General features: G+C 34.5%; 4 protein-coding genes across 6 annotated transcripts; 2 read left to right on the plus strand and 2 right to left on the minus strand.

Annotated features, from left to right (window-relative positions):
• Window positions 1-332: 332 nt before the first annotated feature.
• LOAG_01832 (Yip1 domain-containing protein) lies at window positions 333-2342 on the minus strand. Its single transcript, XM_020445856.1, has 5 exons — window positions 2074-2342; window positions 1568-1709; window positions 1308-1430; window positions 1093-1216; window positions 333-895 (listed from the first exon to the last, which is right to left on the minus strand). The coding sequence occupies exons 1-5, from the start codon at window positions 2277-2279 to the stop codon at window positions 828-830; spliced, it is 663 nt and encodes a 220-aa protein (XP_020303729.1). The 5' UTR covers window positions 2280-2342; the 3' UTR covers window positions 333-827.
• A 1282-nt stretch (window positions 2343-3624) lies between these two features.
• On the plus strand, window positions 3625-6969 carry LOAG_01833 (TAR-binding protein). The gene is made up of 7 exons (XM_003137371.2): window positions 3625-3730; window positions 4001-4175; window positions 4296-4375; window positions 4756-4952; window positions 5156-5278; window positions 5627-5806; window positions 6442-6969. The coding sequence occupies exons 1-7, from the start codon at window positions 3640-3642 to the stop codon at window positions 6811-6813; spliced, it is 1218 nt and encodes a 405-aa protein (XP_003137419.1). The 5' UTR covers window positions 3625-3639; the 3' UTR covers window positions 6814-6969.
• A 1181-nt stretch (window positions 6970-8150) lies between these two features.
• Window positions 8151-16547, minus strand: LOAG_17213 (histone-lysine N-methyltransferase). The gene is made up of 17 exons (XM_020449875.1): window positions 16347-16547; window positions 16080-16230; window positions 15840-15902; window positions 15279-15416; window positions 15133-15199; window positions 14776-14922; window positions 14584-14678; window positions 14301-14408; window positions 14116-14223; window positions 13679-13962; window positions 10390-10533; window positions 10053-10194; window positions 9430-9636; window positions 9294-9351; window positions 9120-9208; window positions 8591-8755; window positions 8151-8503 (listed from the first exon to the last, which is right to left on the minus strand). The coding sequence occupies exons 1-17, from the start codon at window positions 16460-16462 to the stop codon at window positions 8318-8320; spliced, it is 2268 nt and encodes a 755-aa protein (XP_020306532.1). The 5' UTR covers window positions 16463-16547; the 3' UTR covers window positions 8151-8317.
• Window positions 16548-16755: 208 nt separating this feature from the next.
• Window positions 16756-22280, plus strand: LOAG_01836 (hypothetical protein; the record flags this gene model as incomplete). Of its 3 annotated transcripts, XM_020445857.1 has the most annotated exons (10): window positions 16756-16845; window positions 17928-18069; window positions 18790-18920; window positions 19107-19267; window positions 19998-20120; window positions 20386-20623; window positions 20730-20946; window positions 21184-21404; window positions 21677-21819; window positions 21988-22102. In XM_020445857.1, exons 2-10 carry the CDS (start codon window positions 17931-17933, stop codon window positions 22100-22102), a joined length of 1488 nt encoding a protein of 495 aa, XP_020303730.1. In that variant the 5' UTR covers window positions 16756-16845; window positions 17928-17930. The 3 variants fall into 3 exon arrangements, with proteins under 3 accessions (XP_020303730.1, XP_020306534.1, XP_020306533.1); XM_020445859.1 differs by lacking the exons at window positions 16756-16845; window positions 17928-18069 and adding an exon at window positions 18331-18409; XM_020445858.1 differs by lacking the exons at window positions 16756-16845; window positions 17928-18069 and having other exon boundaries at window positions 18691-18920; window positions 21988-22280.
• Between the last annotated feature and the right edge of the window lie 289 nt (window positions 22281-22569).

Consider the following 22569-nt stretch of genomic DNA (forward strand, 5'->3'; position numbering starts at 1 on the left):
AGCCTTCCCTTTTATTCTCATGTTTTTACACGCTTTATAAATAAATGAATGGAATTTAATGCATGAATGTCGCACATTTTATTTCAACTTCCAGATTCACATAGACAATACGACACAAAAGGTCAGTAGTGGCAATAGTTTATTTCTTGATAGAACAACGGTTTAATCAATTATCCGTTAAGAAAATTTTTTTGCATCTGAAATACTTTGCAATTCAAATCACAGACTGAATAGAAAGCCCATAGTACTCTTTCTTTGAAGACTTATATTAACAGTAGCTCATTTGATAAGGATTATACAAGCAAACGAGCTGCATACTTCGACAAACCATTATCTTTTTCATTACTGGAAATAGTAAACGAAACTGTGTCATGTGTATGAATTATAAAACATATGAATTATTATCTGCGTTATGTGTATGGATGAGCAACTTTGAGTTTACTGGAACTTCTTTCACGTCTCATCCAAATTGTTAGAAAAAGACCCCATTGCCTCATCGCATGCCGAATTGTAGAAATGTCGCTTAACATTTCAGACTATGTTTTCCATTATTGAAACGTACAGTTAACGAAATCAATGCAACAATAATAATCATGTAATGTCTCATTACATATCTGACGAAAATTGAACAGAATGATAAACGAAATACTATTTCCGTAAATTATAGGACGCTATTTCATCATCCAGCAAAGGAGCAAAGATTAACCAGCTATGTGACTCGCATCATTTGATAACCAAAGTTTGCATTGTGTACATGAACTATATTAAATAGATCGAAGAATTAGATAAGTTGTATTAATAGAAACACGAGAAGCTAAGGCATCGTATCAAATTGCGGATAACGGCAAAGAAATTACTGAACTTTGTTGCACATCGCCAAGAATCTCATCAATTTCTGTAATTTACTTAAGCATAATCTTCCAGTGTCAGGAATTGTAGTTGTAACAGTTGAGGGTGTACTTCTTTTTAAATGTACTTCTTTAAATATTAAAATATTAAAATGTAAAATATTTAAATATTGAAATATACTTCTCACATATAATATTTCGACATCAGCTGTTACGATCAAATCCATCAAAGTAAGGAAATTACCTTCAACAACGACATGGAAGCCGTAGTGTAAGTAATAGAGATAGCTAAGGTGCAATATATAAGCTGCCACAGTAATAGATAATTTGTGAGATTTATCGTGAGTCCGTGAACATAAATACAAGCTCTAAAAGTATATATATATTATCGATAAGGTCCAACTGAAAAGGAGGCAAGCAGTTTCAACTCTACAAACTTTGATATCCCCAAAAGCATACCACTCGTAAGACGGACGGGACGCAAAAGATGATCACTGTTGTGTAAAAGAATAAATGCGAATGCAATGGATGGAATACTATTGTCAGTAAAAGTACTACACAATGACTGCATAAGGAATATCCCTGAAAACGAAAATTATTTTCAACAAAATATCTTGATAAAGACGAAATCTTCTGCTCAACTCCCCTGTCATAATGTCATCTCTCTGGAAAGACTATCCTAACAGGCGTAGTAATCTAGGAACTCAATAAAAGCTTACATATAACGAGAAGAAATGGATAAAAGATATATCCACATTAAACATCAAGCACAATGTATATATCACCAAAGACATGAAAAACCAAGCACCGAAACAAGTAATCATTGCTGTACCGATTAAAGTACCATCTTGAACTGTATACCTGGAATTATACTAATCTCAAAATCTTGTAAGAACGACTTCTCAATACAAAATTTCCAAGTATGCAGATTATCGAAATCTTGATTTGCATGAACTTACAAAAATATCACTTTTTTTTGATGTTCCTATTGCAAAAATGTGGAGTTCATTATTTAAAAAGGAATCGTTTAAAAAAAAAATGACTTCTCCGTCTCCAGGAACATATATAAGGATAAAGATATAAGGATATAAGAAATTAGCTATGCACTAAATACATTTATCATAAAAAAGTCAGGAACTGATTTCAGGAAAATTTGATTGAGAATGGAATTCATTAATTGCAGTGCTATGCAATTTTGATTTTCCTCATGCTGGAAAAAGTTTACCCGGATGATTTCATGGAATAGAGAAGCAAAGCAACCAAAGTAAAGATAATCATTGTTGGCCCATACATATCACTTGAAACATTCATCTGTGAAGGCTTTCGAGGTATGAAAGACTGTATTAAGCGATTTCGGACTTGACGTGGTTCTACGTCAAAGTAGGGTCGAAATAAATCAATACGGCCGTAAGAATTTAATGTATCTGTCATTTGCTTACTGCTTGCTTCCCGTACCTACAAAAATATAAGGGATAATGAAACACTGTGTACTGATGCAGATGATGATTCTAAATGATGACTTTTCGCTTTCATGCACATTGCTACATTAATGTTAATTTAGTTGAGTAAGCACTTACTGTTTCAAACCTGGAAAAAAAGTATTTTACCGGGTACCAAATGATATACCAGTCTTGCTGATTGATGCTACAAACATGAATGTTTCTAACGTTTAAAAATTCAGGTGGTTATCTCGGATAGGAAGGTCTGGAAGCAAAGCGCCTTTTTGGTTTATTTGCCACCGAGAAATTACCAAAACTAACATTTGCGCATAGAAATATTAAAAAAAAATGACTACAGTTCCAATAATCTTATTTCAATCCTTCATTCTAGAGCTCTCAAACGTACCATTTGAGAAAGCTTCGCATACAGCGTATCTTCGGTTGTCTGCGTATCGTTGCTAATAGAGTTTGCACGATTTCTTGACCTTGTGTTCTCCATTACCTGCATCTAATTTGCATCTTGTGTGAATCACGTTATGGGCGCATATTGTTATTTAAATATATACAGAGAGTATATAAACAAAATACATAAGTTGGCTGATTTGAAGGAACAAACTGAAAACTCAAATATTCGAAAAATTAATAAATAGACAGAGGAATGTGCAAGTATAGCAGTACTCTCTTTTCACTAGGTCTATAGTGACTTAATCCGAGTAATATTTCGAGTAACCTTATCCACAACTCAGATAAGCTTTGCGGAATGCATAAAAAACAATGCGAACCAACAACTTTGATACTCCTACAGCTATCCGGGCGAAATATGCAAGACCGAACAATAGAAATGGTCGAATCTAGCCAGTCGATAGTGTTGTTCTGCGTTGCCGTTGGGTTGGGGTGGAGTTGCTTGTTTTTTATCGAATTTTACTTCGTTCCAAGATATCTCGGGGAGTCTGCCCGCACTCGCACTCAGGACGATCATGCTCCGTCGTCATGATTTTTAAGTTGGATGGATGGGTCAGTGTATATATATATGCTTGTATTGGTATGTGTGTGCTCGTAGTTATTGTGCTTTCCTTCTGTCATTTCCGTATTCCCTTCCCTCCTACAACAAATATTGCTGTTATTTTGCCCAGATTTTTTTGAACGCACTACTGCATAATCCGTTTTTCAAGCACTGAATTTAATAAATCAAATAAGGGTTTTAATACTCGATTTTATTACTTTGTTAAAACCACTAAGCACTTATTTTGTTACGTATATGAAAGTAGGAGCAAATGCTGCTATCGCTGTTACTTACGTTAAATTTAATAAGTTTACTATCGTTCTGCAGGTTTTTTTTCCAGAACAGCGCAATGTTCGAGCAAGCAAATGAAGAAGCGGAGTTGAATGTGGAGGCATCGAATCTATCTGCCGATGTACATTCTGTTAGAAAAGCTCCTATTTGTAGGTTTTTCCAAATTCACGAATGTTGGCCTTATAAATCTTGAAGTTTTCCTTGGTCTTTACCCCGTAAAATCGCTGGTAGAAGTACTTCCCTGGTTTTATAAGAGTTTGTGATTGTAGAATCGTGCTACAGTTCTTGTTTAGCAATAGATCAAGTGTAGCATTGTTTCAGTGAAGCTATATCTCCTGAAATTTCTACCAAATCAGGATAGCATTGTCATCCACACTTTGGGTGTTTCCTAAGCCTACGAATTATTTAATCTCTTTTAGCTGCCGATTTTGATGGATACGTAAGCGTAGGTTCCGGCGAAGATGGTTCCAATATACTTGAAATTCCTGTTGACGACGATGGTAACTTACCGATAGCTACACTTTCACATTCGTTTCCTGAAGCCATAGGACTAAAATTTAAAAATCAGTCGACTGGAGTTTACCGAACTTTAGCGTATGTATTTGAATCTGGTAGTGTTAGTTAGTGCACATTTCTTGGTCAAATGAATGCATGATGAGGAACCGATAATCAGTTGACATATACCAGGTTCTATACGCTCTCTTATCTTTATAGGGTAGATGAACAAAAGCGGTGCATCTATCCACCAAAAGGTGGTTGGGGGACACGACGTTATGTGGCGATTTTTGCGACTCGTATGTTTTTGTTGCAATTATTTCTTGAAGTATCGCTTGTTATAACGATACTTGTATTGGGTATTCAATCGTTGTATTTATTCAAAAACGTATAAGCTAGTGATCATTTAGCTAAACAGTATATCAAGTACGGGACATAATGAGCATGGTTTTGCTAATGCTGCTCGTCTTGTGAGATCATATAATTTTTTAATATAATTTCTAAATGACCAAACAACAAACGATGATGCAGTTGCCTTGGGATAACTTACTGGGTGTTATTCATGTCTTCTCACTCTGTTTCAGACATGTACCTCTCTCTGTATGTCTGCTAGATTAAGCAGTATGAATGTGAACAGGATTGGTTCGCCAGAAATGTTTGAATGAATTTGTGTTTTTAGCACCAGGTGATCGAAAACGGCCGTCGAACGATGTTATGGGGGATCTAGTAGGGGAAAAACGCTCTGGCTTGGATGGTAGTTTGAATGAAAGTTTGCGTGTACCGGTAGATTTAATCGTTCTCAATCTCTCTTTCAAAACAGATGAAGAGGCGCTCAAAAAATTTTTCGAACAATACGGTGAAGTTCAGTACGTTGAGGTTTGCTCTGGTCGATTGTTCTTTCTCTTTGTCTGTTTGAAAGTGCGTATGTATGTGTACGTGAGCGGGACGTGTTTCCCTGACTTATCCCAATTACTTGCCCTACTTTACTTGCTAGAACAAAATTTTCATACAATTCCACATTTTTGCGTTAATAGATGTCATGTTGATGATTCCAACTGCAGTAACTACATACGCTATAGGTCAAACGCGACTTTAAAACCAATATGCCAAAAGGTTATGGGTTTGTGAAATTCGCCGATATTGAATCACAGGACAAAGTACTTCGGGATAAAGAAGTTTTTATCGATGGAAGAGTAACACAGGTTAGTGGTACATGTCTACTTTAATTTCATGACAATTTGGTGGAAAATTTCCCTTGATTTTGTTTCCTTCGTAGTTATTTTTGTAGCAGTGGGAATGTTCGTGTCCTGAATTTATCTTCGTCCTTCTTTACGGCTTTATTTTTGAGATAGATTGTTTACAAGTCAAATTCAATTGTTTAAACAATGTCGACTAAGTAGTGGACGAAGTAAAACCATTACCATTCATGATATAAAACTCTATTTTCATTTTTGTGACTTTCGATTTCATAGCTCTTAGTTTTCCAGTCTCCGTTTTCTTCATTTCTGTAATTGGCAGTTGCTTTATTTACTCATATTTTCAAATTTCAGGTAAAACTTCCAAACCATTTTACCAACAGGGTTTCCCAGCAGCCATCCTTTGAAATGTTTCCTGTACAGGAAACAATCTCAACAAAATTATATGTTGGACGCGTGTGGAACACACTAACAGAAAAAGATATATTCGATGTTTTGGATGCAGAAGCAAAGAAACTTTCTCCTCTTGCCAAAGTGAGACATTCATAAATTCAAATATGAAAATAACCACAACCAAGACCAAACTTAGTATCATAAAAATAAAACATAACCTCATCTATGCTTTAACATTAAGAAAAAAAATTGAGCCAACAACGCCGGATATCAGCAAAACACACAGACAAAAAACAAAAAAAGAAAACAAACCAAAATCGACTCAAGAAAAACATAATAAACAAGTGAAGAAAACAACAAAACTCAATACTTAATAAAGGAAGAATCAAACGACCGTACTTAAATACAGAAAAATAAAAATAGCTGGTAAACTGCTAGAAATGGCTGGTAAAGATGGCTAACTGCTATTTACTAAGCCTAGGCATGAGGAAGTGGATTTGGCAGTGAATCCTCAGTAGCTTCTTTGTAATTTATAAATTAAGGCTAATCTTTCTTGATTTCCTTTTTTGTTTGAACCTTCAATTAATCTGAGAGTTCCTGCTCTATTTCCGCTTCAGTGCTGTCGAATATCGTCCGGTAGGGAATGGCATAGTTTAAAATGCCCAAATGTATGAAGGAGTCCAAAATATATCGAAATATACGATGAAATCTCTTGCCTCGGATATGATTAAAATCTTTGGAGGAAAAAAAAACGCTGGAAGTTTCTTTGCTTTCAGATTGAACGAGTGTTCATCCCAAAACCTCATCGTGGTTTTGCATTTGTAACGGTGAACGATCCAAATGTAACAAGACGGTTTTGTCAAATACGCGATTTTATCATCAGGGGTAAAAGTGTATGCGTCAGCATTCCAACACCAAAAAATAGTGGAAAGCAAATGCAACAACATATGCAAAGTCAAGACGTATATCCTACTCAGTATCCAATGCCACAGCCGCCACAGAGCTCTGTGTATTCCTCCTACCCTCCGTCCATAAATTATCCAGGTCAGCTTCCACAAAATCAGAACTGGGTGAATCCACGGACCACATATCGTAACCCCGGAGCGCCGATGCACTATCCCCATGATTATAATTCGCAGTGGAAATAAAAGTCCGCGCCTTAATTATATTTGAATCTTCTTTTTATGAATTGTTATACACTCTAGCAGTGTTACGTTTCAAAGTTATATATCGGTTGGCAGTACTGCAGTTCACGAAATGTCCATATTAGCATACTGTATATAAAGTAAGCAGTACCAAACGACCTGTTTTCGAGAAATCAAATTTCTGTTTAATCTTGAAAAGAATTTGGATTTTATAAATTCCATTGGTTTTAATGATAAATAAAAGACCATACATTCGTGCACAGACCGACCACGGGTTTCTGTAATTATAGATTTTATGATCTCGCTTATAAAGTAGTGTACGGTCGTTTTCTTTTTCTATGTGCCATTAAACACTGGCATATTTAACTGTGTTATTTATATGCGCTAACTGTGCGTGTGTTTTTTTCTTGTTTGAACGAATTGATAAATAAGTTTCGAAGAAATTTCCATTTACCAATTCAAACTGATCATTCGCTCATTCAAGGATTCTATTGCTGTATCGTTGAGAAAGGAAACATCCGACTGAATAAGTAAGTGGCAAATAGGTTTGGAGATGGTACGGATGGAATTATTGTGAGTCCTCTTCAACGCAAATACATACAAACATCAATAAACCATAACAAAACATTTAAAAATATTTGTAGTGCAAAGCTGATTTTGTGATCTGCTGAGAATAACTGATACCCCACCGGTGCTGTCAACTATTAATATGCAGGGATACGTTACCACAGTGCATCTAACTTCCGGTGCATGGAATATGAAAGTGGTAGTCTCGAAACAATATCCTTAATCGTATATGGATTAATAGTTGCACAAAACATCATACCGTATGGTTACCTCCATGGAAATTTGACCACAATTTAAACATACTGGAGGCAGTGTTTTAATGCCGGCAAATTTCAAGAAATAGTATATTATAATGAACGTAAGCAATGATTTGCCTGCAATGGAGTCTACCTTTACAACATCATGAAATGTGAAACGAAACTGAAGTGAACAGAACTGTTGAAGGATGTCAGAATCTTCCAAAATATATTTACATGCGTGAAATACCTAACTGTGTCACTCAATCTACGAGGCCTGCCACTACCAAGTCACTCGATCTACAAATCTGGTTATTGCTGATCAACCATTTTGTTGGATAGGATCATTACTAAATCACTTGATTCATTTTGACTCGTTTCCACTGAAAAGTATTCTTTTTTCTAGATTGAGGAAGTGTGATGAACCCCATTTTTGAATCTAAACTCTAGGTTGACACTCACCAGTGATACATAGGTTGAAACACGACCGTTTAATTTCAAAAAAAATTTTATGTTGAAACAACATAAAGCTATTAGCTGCAACAGCACAATGAACTATTCATAATGGTGATGGAAAAGAAAAGGAACTTCTTGGAATAACTGGCGCTAGTGAATCCAACAATAAGTCAAGTGTGAAGTTCTACATTATTTTCAATTAAAAGGAGTGGAGAAGCACATAAAAAAATAATCACTGTATAAAAGTTTTATAACTTGCCATCAGAAGGTTCTTCCTGTTGTTTGCTTTCTTCCGCAGTGAGAAATCCATTTCGCAGTATTTCTTCTCTTACCGTATTAGTATATTTGCAAGATTTCGACCCGCACTGACATGGGAAATTCCTCAACTTGACGTCCCACCACTGACTTCCATAATCGATAGTTAGTTCTTCTCCCTTAAATTATGAAAACAAATTACTACAAGGAATAAAGGTGCGGGCCCAAAATCAACTGGCAAGATTTTGCTGAAACAAAAGCCACACCTGCTGGATATCTCTTTTAGCATAAAAGCAGACATGGGGCAAATGACGTATATTTGCATCCCATACAACTCGAAGAGTGACCAAATTTGCCTCACAGCTGTGATTGATGAATCTGGAAACATTCCCCTTGAATTTTGCATCTATACAGTAGGCTGACGTTTCGTCCTAAAAACAATGCATTACAACTGCTAGGAGAGAAATTTTTGCAGCCACAGAAGAAATTCAAAAACTTTAAAATACTAGTTTCAAATCCATCTTTGTAATCAATGTTTACACTGCTTGCTAACAACTGAAATTTTTTTCCTAAATTTTTTCCTAAATTCCACTTTTTGGTCGCTTAATCATGTATGATTGAAAATTCTCTGGAGAAATATTTATATCAAGATGATCTTGAAAGCATCTGCAGCAATAATAGATCCCAAAGTACCCAGTAACTTCATTAAACATATTCAGAAATATCAGAAAATGCTAGGACTCCGGTATGCCTTACGTTATACTCGCTCGCAAGTCAATTTTTTGAAAAATTTACTACAATTTCGAATAAATAAGTGTCATCATCACGGCTATCTGCATCAGCGTCTGAGATAAGTTCACCAGCATATTCGCATACAAAACTTCCTGAAATTAAGGGGAAGAGAACTTGATTTTCGTAAAGCGGCAGTTTGATGGATGAGATATATCAATATGATTCACTGAAGCTTACCTTTCAATATCAAGGAACAGGTCCTCACAGCCCATCCATATTTCCTTGTTCGAAAAATCTATAAGTTCAGAAAATTTAAGAAATAATTCCTGAAATAATTTGAATTTTCTAATCACAATCTATATAAAAAGTATACCTCAAGTTCGCAATGAACACCTTTTTGTGCAACTCTTGATCTGCATTTATTCGAACAAAAGCAGCATGAACTGCACTCCAGCAGTACACCTAATTCTGCCTTATCAGCTAATTCGACTGCTCGACTAGTAAGATGTCCATCTGCATCATACGTACAGCGAGCCAAACAAGGACAATCAATTTGGCAGTCGTTTGCGCAGCGACATGCCTAAAAACAGCGATGTATATGCGACTTAAATTTTTAATAGCAGCTCATGAAAGTTCCTCACACTGTTGAGTAAAATATCTCTAGAATGAATCGTAACTACACAGAAAGAAAGTATAATGTAATTTTCAACTGATAGTGAAAAAATCTATAAAAACCACTAAATTGTTTATCTTATCTGCTCAAATACAAAATCAGGAACGATTATTGCTGTCTCAATTAGAAAATCATTAAGAACGTAGTAGTGCATCCGCTGATATGATCTCCATACCGGATACAGCAGCAAATGGATTTCTTGAAAAGAGCTCGTGTAAGAGACGTTCGACTTATTACCCACTGACCGGAGTACCGGCAGTTCAAAAATAAATGAACCGAAACAAATTCATAGTTCTAGAGGCGTAAAAAAAGAAAATATTAACCAGCGAAAAGTCGATATGAGTTTGAAATGAATCATGATCATCAACAGCATTTACATATTCAAAATTAGGATCCAACGTAGCTCCATCATCGGTGCCATTTTCAAGTGGTATTGCAACACGTTCACGACCCATCGTTATGTCGCTGCAGTAGGAATACGAAGTATTCCTTATTAACTGATGTAAGATTGCAATGGTTAATTTAAACGAACTGTATCCATGTATTGATCTATACTTGGACTAAATTAACTCAATGTCCCTTGTATTTGTCTGACATCAAATAATTAAAATTTTCATTTGATTTATTAATCGTTTATTAATCAACCACAAAAACTCTAACTGTGTAATATATTTGCGTGAGATCGACAGGAACTTCCGTAATTTCAGCTCCCTTCCAATACGATCAATGTATGAGCGTAAAAACTCGGGCAATCTCATATTGGTCCACAAACCTTTTGGTGTAGCACCGCGCTGCAGGAAAAATCTGAAAATTTCAACAGAAGAGGTCTCGAAATTTCAATAAAGAAAATTTTGGAAATATTCTTGGAATTTATAATAATTAATAGCTGTCTTTTCAAAAAATAACCTGATCAGAAAATAGTCCATGCTATTTTGAGTAGAAAGACAAAGTATTAAATTCAGACAAATAAGAAAAAAATTCACACAAACTAAACTGAAACGAAAATGAACATGTGCAAGGAAAGTGCGAGACAAATACGCTCCAAGAACGAGTTCAGGGACAATAATAACAAACTGTAATCTAGAAAAAGACAACAATAAAGCAATGTGTTTTGAGCAATAACCGATTTTTTAAAAAATTGTCAATTATACAAGGTAGAAGCAGTTACCGAAAGAGTCAAATTAGTACAAACAAAAGAAAATAAGAAATTATCTAAATTTAAAGCGGAATAGTTCATTCAAAAGAAATATTACAGTTCTTGAGTAAAGGCTTTGAATAAAACATTCAATAAACCAGTGTGAAAATCAACATTGGCAGAAAAAAAATAAGAGAATAATTAAACTGAACAAAACGAAAGTAAACGGAGTTGCGAACAAAAGACAAATTGGAAAATCCACAAACCAAATAAACAAGCCGATAATTCAGCATAAAATATCTTGAAAGCATATTCGTCATAGCGTGTAAAAGAGTAAATAAATTAGATTTAAGCATGCACTTCGCATTTATCATCCCTCACTTAGGGTTAGACAAATGGCTTATAGAAACAAAGATGTAGATTTTAGAAATCCCCCTTTTCAGACCGGAAAAACAACAGGTGATAAACATCACACCCCCATTTATCCTCACTCCTGAATTTTCCGAAAATATTAATCTGAACAAAATTTCCCAAAATAATTCAACAATGTGGAAGATTTCTGTACACAAGATCCGTACAATTCACGTAAATGGAGCAAAATTGAAAGAAACTGATCCTGTTTGCTCGAAATAGGTCATTTCAGAATAAGCAGAACAAGAAATATGGACCGTCCTCAAGCTAGGACGTAAATTGAGTTTGCCGCAAATGAAAACTCCTCTCGAAAAATAACGATTTTTGTTTTCATTAATCCCGTATTCCAATATATGAGATATAACAAAAAACTATAATCGGAAGGACGGATCTATTCGATGGGCCCCCATTTGTTGATAAACTACATCCGTTTTTGTCTCATTAAAAAAATATGGTAATTAAAATTTACTTCATAAAATAAAATTTTATATATTTATTGGTAAAGAAGCAAAGAAACTTCACAACACTAAATAAGCCAAAAAAAAAGAAACGAGTTCAAATCAGTGGAATGGGAGAGTTACTACAGTAAAGAAAATAGGATCTATTACTGTTCACCGGAGGTAGCTAATGATCATAAGCTTTCTATTACAACTGCAAACAATTAAAAGTATTTTAAAATACTTTCAGATCGAAAGTAAGAGAAATTCCGCTCAGAACAAATGAAAATTGATAAAGATGGAGAAATGTTCAGTGTTAACAGTGTCCATTGTGACAGTGTCCAGGCCAAAAAATATGGAAAGAAATGCAGAAGGGCGACAGAGTTTTAGGTGCAAAAACAACACATCCATGGCAAAAGTACAAGCTTGATGCCCTACATGTTTGAAGTAAAATTATTTTATTCAAATCGAATTTACGATAATATGTGCTTTCTGAAAATCTTAATGTGCACCAACTGCCATTATTTTTTTCGTTCAAGGCAAATAGTAAGTGTAGACATCTAAGGAGATCCACATAGCTACTGAAATTTCACAAAATCCCTGAGGAACTTTCCTCCAAAAATTACCGAAAGAAAAAAAATTATGAAATAAATAAGTAGGGAAATCTGACACTGATGAAATGAAAGTAAAAACTGTATATACTTAATGAGATTTTCTGTTCGATTCAAACATATAGTGATAGTTTCTTGGGGATATTTGTGATGATATTTATGCTAAACTGCGCAAAGGGAACAGAACAAGCAAGTACTGGTCCATTTAAAATCGCAAGTCTCGATGATGACAGACTGAGAAGCAGATGCATGCAATTTAAACATAAGATAAACAATATACAATGTCATCTCTGTATAGTTCCCGAAACGTACTTCGCGAAATATGTTTCGGAGCTGTACCGAGATGGCAGTACATGTTGAGTAGTTACAACACGGAACCGGACTGTTAGAAAAGCAATCGAATCCTTAAATTACGTCGCCAACAATCTTACTATTAAGAAAGAAATAAATTTAAATAATATGGCGAAAAAAAAAAAACTTTCCTTTAATTTTAGAACGAAGTGATCAAAAACGTTACTGTTCTACAAATATTCTGTACTTTTAGTACACAGTATAACTGTCCTTTTTTATGACTAAATTATAACAACTGAATAACACCATCAAAATAAATTGATTCCTAACGGCATTTTTATCACTGGATGCATAATTAGAGAATGCACATACAAGTTTAAATATATTATCATAAACTGACTTCGACTAACTCATGATAATTCCGACGTAAGTATTGCTAGTTGTTCTATTTATCTACGTCTTGTAAATGCATAAATATTTAATAATATTTGATAGCATATACTATTTTTCATTTCTAATCACTCACATTCCCTTGCTGCTTAATGAATCTGAATTGGGGGGTTTTTTCTCTATTTTTAGAAGAAGATTGGACATTTTATCAATAGCACTATCAGCAATTATAAGCTCTTCCTTAAATACTTTATATCCCAGATATTAAAGGATGGATGATATAGATCATAATAAGGTTTTTAAAAATTATACTACATTAAAAATCCATATTGAGCAGAAAATTCTATTTCATTAGTTAAACCTTTCTATACTTTTATTGAAAAAACCATTCACACACTAATTCGCTGGAATAAACAGTGCAACGACTCGGACTAACTTGATAAAAACTGAAAGTATAAAGCGGAAGAAAAACTAGTACGTTATAAGCTGTTGAATCGAAGTAAATTTGGCACTGAAGCGATCAGTCAAAATATTAACCGCTATATAAAAGAACCCTCTGCAAATCTTTCATAAAAGCACATTTTCAACAATTAAATACAGAAGTCTGCATAACTAAATTACGTAATATCTAGGTAGTGATGATCAAAGTAAATTCTTTATAGAAGAAAACTTACTCAGCCAGCTTCCAGTGGCATCTCGCACATGCCAGCTGGAGGGCAGTACGATGACGATAATCTTCAGCATCAATAAAAGATGGCACAATTACTGTTTTTTCAAATAACTTGGTTGCAGTCGCAATGGCAAGCTGTTGATCGTTATTCTGGGTTAATTTGTGAAAGACTGATTTTCCTTTTTCGGTTCGGTCATAAACGTTCGCACCGTAAGTAAGAAGGAGATCTACTGCACGATAATCATGATGGTTAATGAATTCCAGCAAACGATTACGCATAAATTCTCGCTATAAAATCTCGCATTTAAGGCAATTCCTTTGTTCTGATGTAAATGTTAATCCACTGATTCTAAATCACATCCAGTATGGCAAATTACGTATTCGTAATTATAGTGACAGATAAATAAATATCAGTGTGAGTGAAAAGGATCAAAAACAAACCATGCGAGTACTGCGATAATTCAAGAATTTCAAAATTTCTTCTGCTGATGCACAGTTACCAAGTATAAATGCCATGCTTAGAGAATCAGCTTTTTCTCCCGACTTTTTCTGCAGCGAAATCTTTGCAATTTTGTAAAATATAAGCTTGAATTCATTGGGAATAGAAAGAACTGTGTAAGAAGTACCTGAAAACTGATTGGAGCACCGTGATGAAGAAGTACCCTTACAGAGAACGCGTCATTAGCTTCTACGGCAAAAAGAAGACATTCGCCATCCACAGTAACATCCAAAAACTGAAGTTAAGAGAAATAAGTTACTGGATTTCAATTGGATTAGAGGTATAACCTAAATTTAAAACTCGATTAAATAACATGTATGTTGAATGACCAGATATCCCCGAAATTCCTGCAATTATACACAAAGAATTACCATACTTTTAGAAACATTTTTAAAACAAAAGGCATTTACTTGGAGAACAATTAACAGAGATAAGCGGTCGCAGCACTGTATTGCAAACTTTATGCTATCCAAATAGTACTTGCGACGTTCATAGGGCGATTTATCTGTAAATGAAGTTGATTTATAATAATGATAAATTCGACATAAGCAGTAAAGATAAATGGATAAATCCAACTGTTAATGAAGATTAACTGAAAATACCGGCTCGAAAAGTCCTCCAAAGTTCACGCAAAAGCAATTGGCTTCTTATGTGAAGCGGACGTTCTGTCGTTAAACTGGAGCAAATAGAATGAAATGAATCCAGTTCTGATATTAACCATGAATAGTTTTCTTTCTCACAAAGAGCCACTAAAACTTGAACTTCACTTGTGATGTGAAAGGATGAAACTGCTGAATAATTTATGGTATGAAAAATTAGTATGAACAAAGAAAGTTTGACTGGGGAAATTTTCGCCGAGAAGATATGTAAATTCAGAAAATAAGTGGATAAAACTGAGGAGTTTTGCCGCGTTCAACTGGAGTAAATCAATTGACAATTTTATCAATAAAATAACTTACAAACATTCAACTGCGACCCTCGAGTCATTTTCGGAAAAACAGTTCCAAGTTTCTCGAACAAAGGATCCTAAAACATACTATTGCATACTGCATGAACTTTGAACAACTGGAATGTTCGAAATAGTAACTGCGAGGTATAGGAATACTTTATAAGGAAACAAGGTGAAATGAGATGAAGCAGAATAAAGAATATTGCAATGACAGCACGCTTCTTTCCATGAATGATAGCAATCAGCGTGCATCCAATGCTGTACTCCTAATTCATTGCAGACTTTCAATTCGCCCTAAAAAAAGACCGATCCACTTTTAATACAATAACCATTTTCAAAAAATAAATCACAAAAAAGTGGTGAATATTTCCTCCAAAACTTCTCTCTAATAGCTTTATGTATCACTTCAAATAATGTCATAAAATTCATAAAACAGTAGAACACGCTCAGGGCCACGGGAAGTTTGAGAAATAAAGTAGTTGGAGTGCCTTACTTTAAATGTTTCGGAAGAACTCTGAAGCGTGCAAATTTGAGAATCATAAAGCCCTAGCATTTCTTATGAACTTTCCCTTAATAAATTCATCAATTTGTACAATGTTGAAAGTTTTCCCGCTCTTTTTTCTATATTTTTTAAAAGCTCATTATCGCAGAAATTCGTAGTTCTGTATTAATTACAACCAAACTGATCACTCTGGCAGAGTCTAACGTAGTATTTACCTCCGTGCAGAAAGCATAACAAACAAGACATAATCGATGTTGGTGAACCATTTCTGCGTGGATCTAAAATAAATTGATCAAATACGCGCTCAGCAGCAACAACAGCAGTAAATCGTGATTGATTTAATGAATCTCGTCTTTTGATAATGCCTCATAATACTATCATATTTGTTGCTGAGATATAAAGACGAAAACTTGGATATACTAAAATGTCCAAGTAGAAGCTATATACCAACTAACCGAACAAAATGATTGTTCTATAGTTTTCCCATCAATAACGCTCGACGAAAATGTCAACGCTTTCCTTCGGCATCGATATTTTATGCCGTAACGTCGGTCTTCCCCCGTGCATGAGCAGCGCACATTCGGTTCCAGAGGTGTTTCATTTCGACTAAAATGTGTCTATTTTTTACGTTAATTTCTAACCCTCTGCACTTATTAGTTTTGTGAGGTCTCGCAAAGTTCTAATCAACTAGTGAAATGAAAAGAAAGCAAGAAAGGCGTAACCTTAGCCTGATGCAGTAACACTGGCATGGATATGTGTTTTCGCTACTACCAGCAGTACATGGATCAAAATTGCAGTTTGTCACCGGATTCTCTCCCTCCCCTTCCTCCATTTCCATCAATCAAATTTAATTCTTTTTATACGGAAACGTAAATTCACTACACAACGACAACAGCGTCCTTATAACAATAACCTGAAACTAGCAAAATACCACTAAGTGTCACTCAGTTCGCTAATCTCTACAACCACAAATATCAAACTGCTGATAACAGAGATTACTGTCGAACTGATAAAACACATAAATGTCCAGAACTGATAGCACTCGTCAAAATTACCATTAACTTGCCGGACACTTCTCGAGCAAGCCAACGAGTACCAGATTTGTCAACTATCGGACATTCGAATGGATGGAGCGGACAGATCAATTAGAAGAGGGCAGAGGTGAGAGGAATGTGGTTGCGGATACGTGGTTGAACTCCGCAAGTACTTGGAAGTCGTAAGGTATTTATGTGCACGTTTCACTCATGCTATAAGCCTTGCAAATCCGGTAAAAGAAAGTGTTGTGGAGATGTGCTTCGTTGATATTTTTAATTTTATTTCCTACATACCATAGACTTTCAAGGACTGTAGACAGATTAAACAAAGATTATCTGAAGAATTGTATAACTTGAGAATATTGATCTAATTAGTTCAAGGACAAGAAATGCAAAAGTTGAGATAACTTTTGGGTGTTCTTAAACCTTTAAATGCATATCTAAAAAAACGTTTCGAAATGTAGATTGCGATTTCGCTTCTTTCTCATCCTCTCTAAAGAATATTGAACAATAGCATTACGTATTTATTCGTCAAAATTAAAATTTCCCACTCCATACTGTTTAAATGAGGGATAACGCATTCTTGTTCCATTTGAAGGTTTATTAAATATCTGAAAAAATGATAAAGAGTTTTTGGGTAAAACGTGCAATTCCAAGCTCGAAATTGTATGGTCGAAATTTTTATGCAAAAATTATGATCTATGAGTCACAGCTACCGAAAATGCGATGTCTTTGTCACGTTGTTATTAGCTTTACCGTAAGAGTTGCATCAGACGTATATTGTAGAATCTTACGTTCTGTGCGCAAGATTTGATGTATGAATATCTGGTAGGTTTCAAATCTTTAAAAGAAACGAAAGTTATATTAGGAGCCATGACGGGAAAACATCTTATTGTAAGTTATTTAACAATGAAATCACAGATATGGCCTATAATGTTTGTTAAATTGTTGAAAGTAGATCGGAAATGTTCACAATGATAGGTATTTTTTGGAGAGCGATGGGATGGAATGTGCTTACTTTCCAGCAGGAAAAGTCTCTTCGAAAAACTTTACCTATGACGGAAGGAAGTTCGAAGTCCTACAAATCCGAATTAGCAAATTTTTTAACAGGCACTAGCTCCACAGTACTTACCTTGACTATTAATCGCCATGTGTATTTTAAAACTTTAAACTTCGATATGTCAGCTGTAAATTTTGTTTTAGCTGATTGACAATTATCAGTCTGCAAAATGAATTGTTAATTTGAATTTGGTTCTATTATGCTTTAAGAGTATGCGATCTGGTGTAAACCACCGACACACAGGACGACAGAGTGGAAGAAACTGGCATGACGAAATGGCAAAACATGTTGATGCAGTAATGAGCCGAGCTAAGGAGCGTCGAATTACATTAACTAATACCTCCAGAAGAGGTCTTTTTTTAATCCCGAATAAACCCCTTTTGCTTTCCACCCGATTACTTCATTTATCTTCATGCTATGGGAATAGTTCTAGTTAGATTCTTAGTAGCAAAATTATGTATTTCTACAATTGTAATCATTTTTAAGAATGGCTTTTCAATATTGCCATCTTTTTCTCCATTATTACAAAAAGAAAAAACACACTTTATCTTCATAGTTCAGCCACATTTGGAATGAAAATTGAAGCTAAAATCTTCTGCGAGAATTGCTTATCGAATGATGTTTTACTTCACTGATGATTCTCGTTACTTTTCAATTTGAAACTATTGACTCCCTGAAGTTAGAAAACGAAGTAATTATTTTATTTCGATTAACTTTAATATGAACTCGTAAACCCTCTGATCAATTATTGCCTTCCTATCATAATAAGAGAAATATTTCATTTAAATTTGTGATTTTCAAGATATTTTGATTGTGGCGTAATTCAATGTTGATTCTTTCAGCAACTCAGTCATTGATCAGAGTCACTCAGTCATTGATCTGTCCACTAAAACAGACTATAACTTTGCGAATTCGGATTGCCCGGATTCGGGATTGGTTATGCTGATGTCATACTTCCAATACTGCAGTGACAGGGAATATGACTTAGTGCCTTTGGGTCTTAGATCTACTAAGCTTTAAGTCTAAAAGAGTGCAGTAAATCGTGAACCTCAATCTCTGGAGAACTTTCAGTACCGCAACGATTAACTCAACCCATTTCCCCTCACAAACGTTTGAAGGAGCGAGCTGGTCTTTGGATGTTTGCAAAACAATCGGAAGTTATTACTAAACCAAATATGATAACATCTTCTATACGACGCAGGGTTGCCTTTTATCACTTTTCTTCAACTACTTGCTTAGCTTAAAATTCTTGGTTTTTTTTCCAACCTCATTTAGCGGAAAGTTTTGAGATATGATTTTTTTTTTAATGGAGTAGCTATGTACATGCGCTATATCATTTTTTCAGATGACTTTTTTTTAATATTCAAATAATTTTATGCCTCTTTTAGATTCAGGAAGATGTGCGCGCGGTAATGGCTGAGGATTCTCTTGACAGACGACAGATGTGGAATAGAGCAAGGCAAGGAGCTGAGAGTAGTATCAATCGCAACGTTGTCTTTCGCGGGCCGTCATCAGCTGATAATGTTTTTGGTATCCCCTCTTGTTTTGGGTGAGCGTATTTGTTTCATTTCTGATTCCAGTTAAAAAATTTTTTGAGAACTGCAACTGGTTAGGGAATGATCGCCAATATGGAACGAAAGTTTGAAAAGGTTTTTTCGCGAATAAAAACAAAATTTTCAAATAAGGAACCAACTGTTTCAACTCCTCTTGCGTATTTTTTTCATATGAAAATGTTAACGAATGTTCAGGTGTATTCATTGTTAGTGTACTGTAATAAGAATAATCTGAAATGAATTGAGTTCTGACGTGATACGTATTTTACAACCATGGTGTAATATGAAGTGCAAGATTAGCTTGTGATTATTGGTTTATTCATTTATCTTCCGACTCAATTGGCATGGATTTTATTTCTAATTACCTAATAGATAGTATCAATATATGGTGATTAGTATTACTTAGCTTGCTGCATTAATCTGAACAATTCTACAATGTTGCCAGTTCTACAATATTCTACAACAATTCTACAATATTCTTATGTGAAATTGCGTAAAATAAATGAGTAAATAAATGAGTGAATAAATAAAAATAAGCAATCAAAAGTTTAGAAAACAAACAAACAACAGATTATATATATTCTGGTAACTTCATTTAAACATATGGGAATTTATAGCTTCCTTTTGATTTAGTTTTTTATATTTTTTATACCAGTTTTTATATTTTTTATAGCATTTTTTATACATATTTTTTATACCAGTTTCACCAGGTTTGACATTTTACAGTTTTGGAAAAAGAACAAATCTGAAATCACCGGTCAAGAAAACTATAGTTCTCACTATGGAAGAAGACAGCACATTATCTTCTTGTGATCTCTCGACAACAAAAATTGACAGCAGGAATAAAAAGCAGGATTCATTATATTATTTTTTTTCTTTTTTCTTCAAAATATCTGATACTCAGTAATCTTATTTGTAGGAGGAATTCATTGCTCTCATTTAAGAAATTTTTTAACTTTTTAGTTTCATCATTTTATTTGTCGATCCAGTTCTGTTTCTTATCAAACTAGAGTGAAAAGGCTTTTCCGCATACTTCTCAACGAAAAAAAGTCGAGTTGAGGAACTTTCTTTTTTTCTAAAAATTTTCTGAAAAAAGTTGAGGAATTTTTTTCAGGAATGGTAAAGACTTGTGTTTGTTTCCTGCAGATCCCTTATTGCTAGAGTACGCAGAACGAATCTTGTCAGTTCTTCCACAATTGTTCCTTCGAAATAACGACCAAACGAGTTATTCCATTGCTGCAGTGGGCATTGTAGCTTGTTCTTTGCGACGTCACGGTATATATCCGAAGGGTTCAAATTTTCAACAGAAAGAACAGTTAGAATCGTCACAAAGGGAGAACGATATGCATGAGGTAGGATATTGTTTTTCCATATGCAAAATGACTCACAGCCACCTGTTATTTAGACTCTTTATGGGTGCTTGTGTTCATTTCATTAGTATTTTATTTCTTTTTGCAGAAATTTTGGCGCAGCTTTTTCGAAAATATGTCTCCTCTGAATTCGTTTTCGGTAGGTTCGACGCTTCTGACAGATAATAGTTCATCATCTGCAAAATTATTGGGATTTGAAGATATTCCAGCCAGTAGTGAGCATTTGCTATCGAATTCTAATGATGCAAATACTATCTTGGATATATATCAATCGCCAAAGACTTCATCATCTAATAGTATATCAGGTTAGTGCCAATTTTTTATCAGACATCTTCCGCGCATACTTTTCGTATTTCTTCTGTCACGAAGCGTGTTCTTAGATGTTAGGACCGTTATGTGATGGCCTCATAAGGATTTATATTAACCGTCAAACTGTCCCATTAATGTGTTTATTTGGCTTCTGTATTCTTTCTTTGAATTCACGTATAAAATTAAGGTGCACTGTACTTCATATTTTTGCATTAGAAATTAGAATATTTTAGATCGTAGCTTCAGCGATTATTTTCCAAAGGTTGGAAGAAATGATATTGGGCCCTTGGCAAATTTATCGGTTAACTCAAATGATCTGATGAAACTTGCAATAGACAAAGATTTTCCGATAAATATCACCTGCAATTTACCGCCGCGGCAACCTGAATTTGATTTGAGTGAAGGCCATCCGATCACTGTAAACGCTTGGTTTGAAAGAGACTCAGCAAACATAGTAATTGTTATTTACATATATTAATGTGAATGGAAGTTAAGAAGATGTGCTAAGTCCTTTTTTCCAGGATTTTTAATTGGAAAAAGCTTTAATTCAATATTCTGGAACACTAGTACATAGTTTTACAATGGAATACTCCTAAATAGAAATTCTCAAATAGGGGTTATGGAACAATGCAAATTTTTTGCTCCTCAATATTTTTCCTGTTATTTTTGCCAGAATGATACTGAGTTGAATGCAGAATCTGAAAACAGTTAAATACTATTTTTTAGTCAGATACTAACAAAGCCGTTTATTACAATGCTAAGAACGGCAAAACATGGCAAAGTTGTCGACCAGTGGAGTATAATTTTATTGAGCCTGATATTAATGAAACAATGAATAAGGGTCAGTGGATGGAAAATTCTTCAGTAAGGCAAGTTTATAATTGTATCCCTACTAGTTTTTCGAAACGAATTCATACTGATATGCTTTACGTGACGGGTATCAATTTTCGTTTTTAGTTTTTAAAGTAGAGGAGGATATGTTTACTGCAATGTTTTCATGTCTCGCTACAATTTTTTGGTCATTGAAGCAGTTGCAGGACGAAAATTCGTTCCGAAATGCAAGATTTCCATTTCAAGTCAAATCGTGGGGCGTACAATGCTTTCGACTCCATTTGTGATTCTCAAACTTCCCATTTTAGTTTTGATTTTTAAGTTATTTCACTAAATTTCTAATGCCACAATCGACTTTAGATATTCCATATAAACCAGCAGTGCATTTGCTTATCTGTTTTCCATACCAATTTTCCATAAATTATTGGATCACTGTTGTCTGCTTTTACTTTTTTCTATGTTTTATGTAATAATCGCTGTCGCCTCTATTATATTTTGTTGTCTGTTTACTTTCATTAGTCATAATTACTTCACGTTTTGCATTAACAACTGAGTTTAAGCTGATGTAAATGATTTTTTCTTAAAATATTTTAAGGAACTTGACTCACAATACGCAGGTTTTTCATAGCATATAACCAAGAGAAGATAGGAGAACACGATTATAAGATAAGCGTAAAATGGCCACGATGATGTGAATATTTTTGTTAGTATTTCTTCAGCGGCCTCGTTGCATATATATATATATATATATATATATATATATATATATATATATATATATATTATAT

This window comes from Loa loa (genome assembly GCF_000183805.2).
Source record: "Loa loa unplaced genomic scaffold supercont3.50, whole genome shotgun sequence".
Classification (NCBI taxonomy): Eukaryota; Metazoa; Nematoda; class Chromadorea; order Rhabditida; family Onchocercidae; genus Loa; species Loa loa.

Coding starts and splice junctions, on each gene's coding strand:
- LOAG_01832 (XM_020445856.1), bottom strand. CDS start 2,279: ATGACAGATACATTAAATTCTTACGGCCGTATTGATTTATTTCGACCC. Junction 1,710..2,073: donor TATTCCATGAAATCATCCGG/GTAAACTTTTTC, acceptor GTATAATTCCAG/GTATACAGTTCAAGATGGTA. Junction 1,431..1,567: donor TCCATTTCTTCTCGTTATAT/GTAAGCTTTTAT, acceptor TTTCGTTTTCAG/GGATATTCCTTATGCAGTCA.
- LOAG_01833 (XM_003137371.2), top strand. CDS start 3,640: ATGTTCGAGCAAGCAAATGAAGAAGCGGAGTTGAATGTGGAGGCATCG. Junction 3,731..4,000: donor TGTTAGAAAAGCTCCTATTT/GTAGGTTTTTCC, acceptor AATCTCTTTTAG/CTGCCGATTTTGATGGATAC. Junction 4,176..4,295: donor GGAGTTTACCGAACTTTAGC/GTATGTATTTGA, acceptor TTATCTTTATAG/GGTAGATGAACAAAAGCGGT.
- LOAG_17213 (XM_020449875.1), bottom strand. CDS start 16,462: ATGGAAATGGAGGAAGGGGAGGGAGAGAATCCGGTGACAAACTGCAAT. Junction 10,534..13,678: donor TGCCACTGGAAGCTGGCTGA/GTAAGTTTTCTT, acceptor TGAAATTTTCAG/ATTTTTCCTGCAGCGCGGTG. Junction 9,637..10,052: donor CTCATATCGACTTTTCGCTG/GTTAATATTTTC, acceptor CGCTGTTTTTAG/GCATGTCGCTGCGCAAACGA.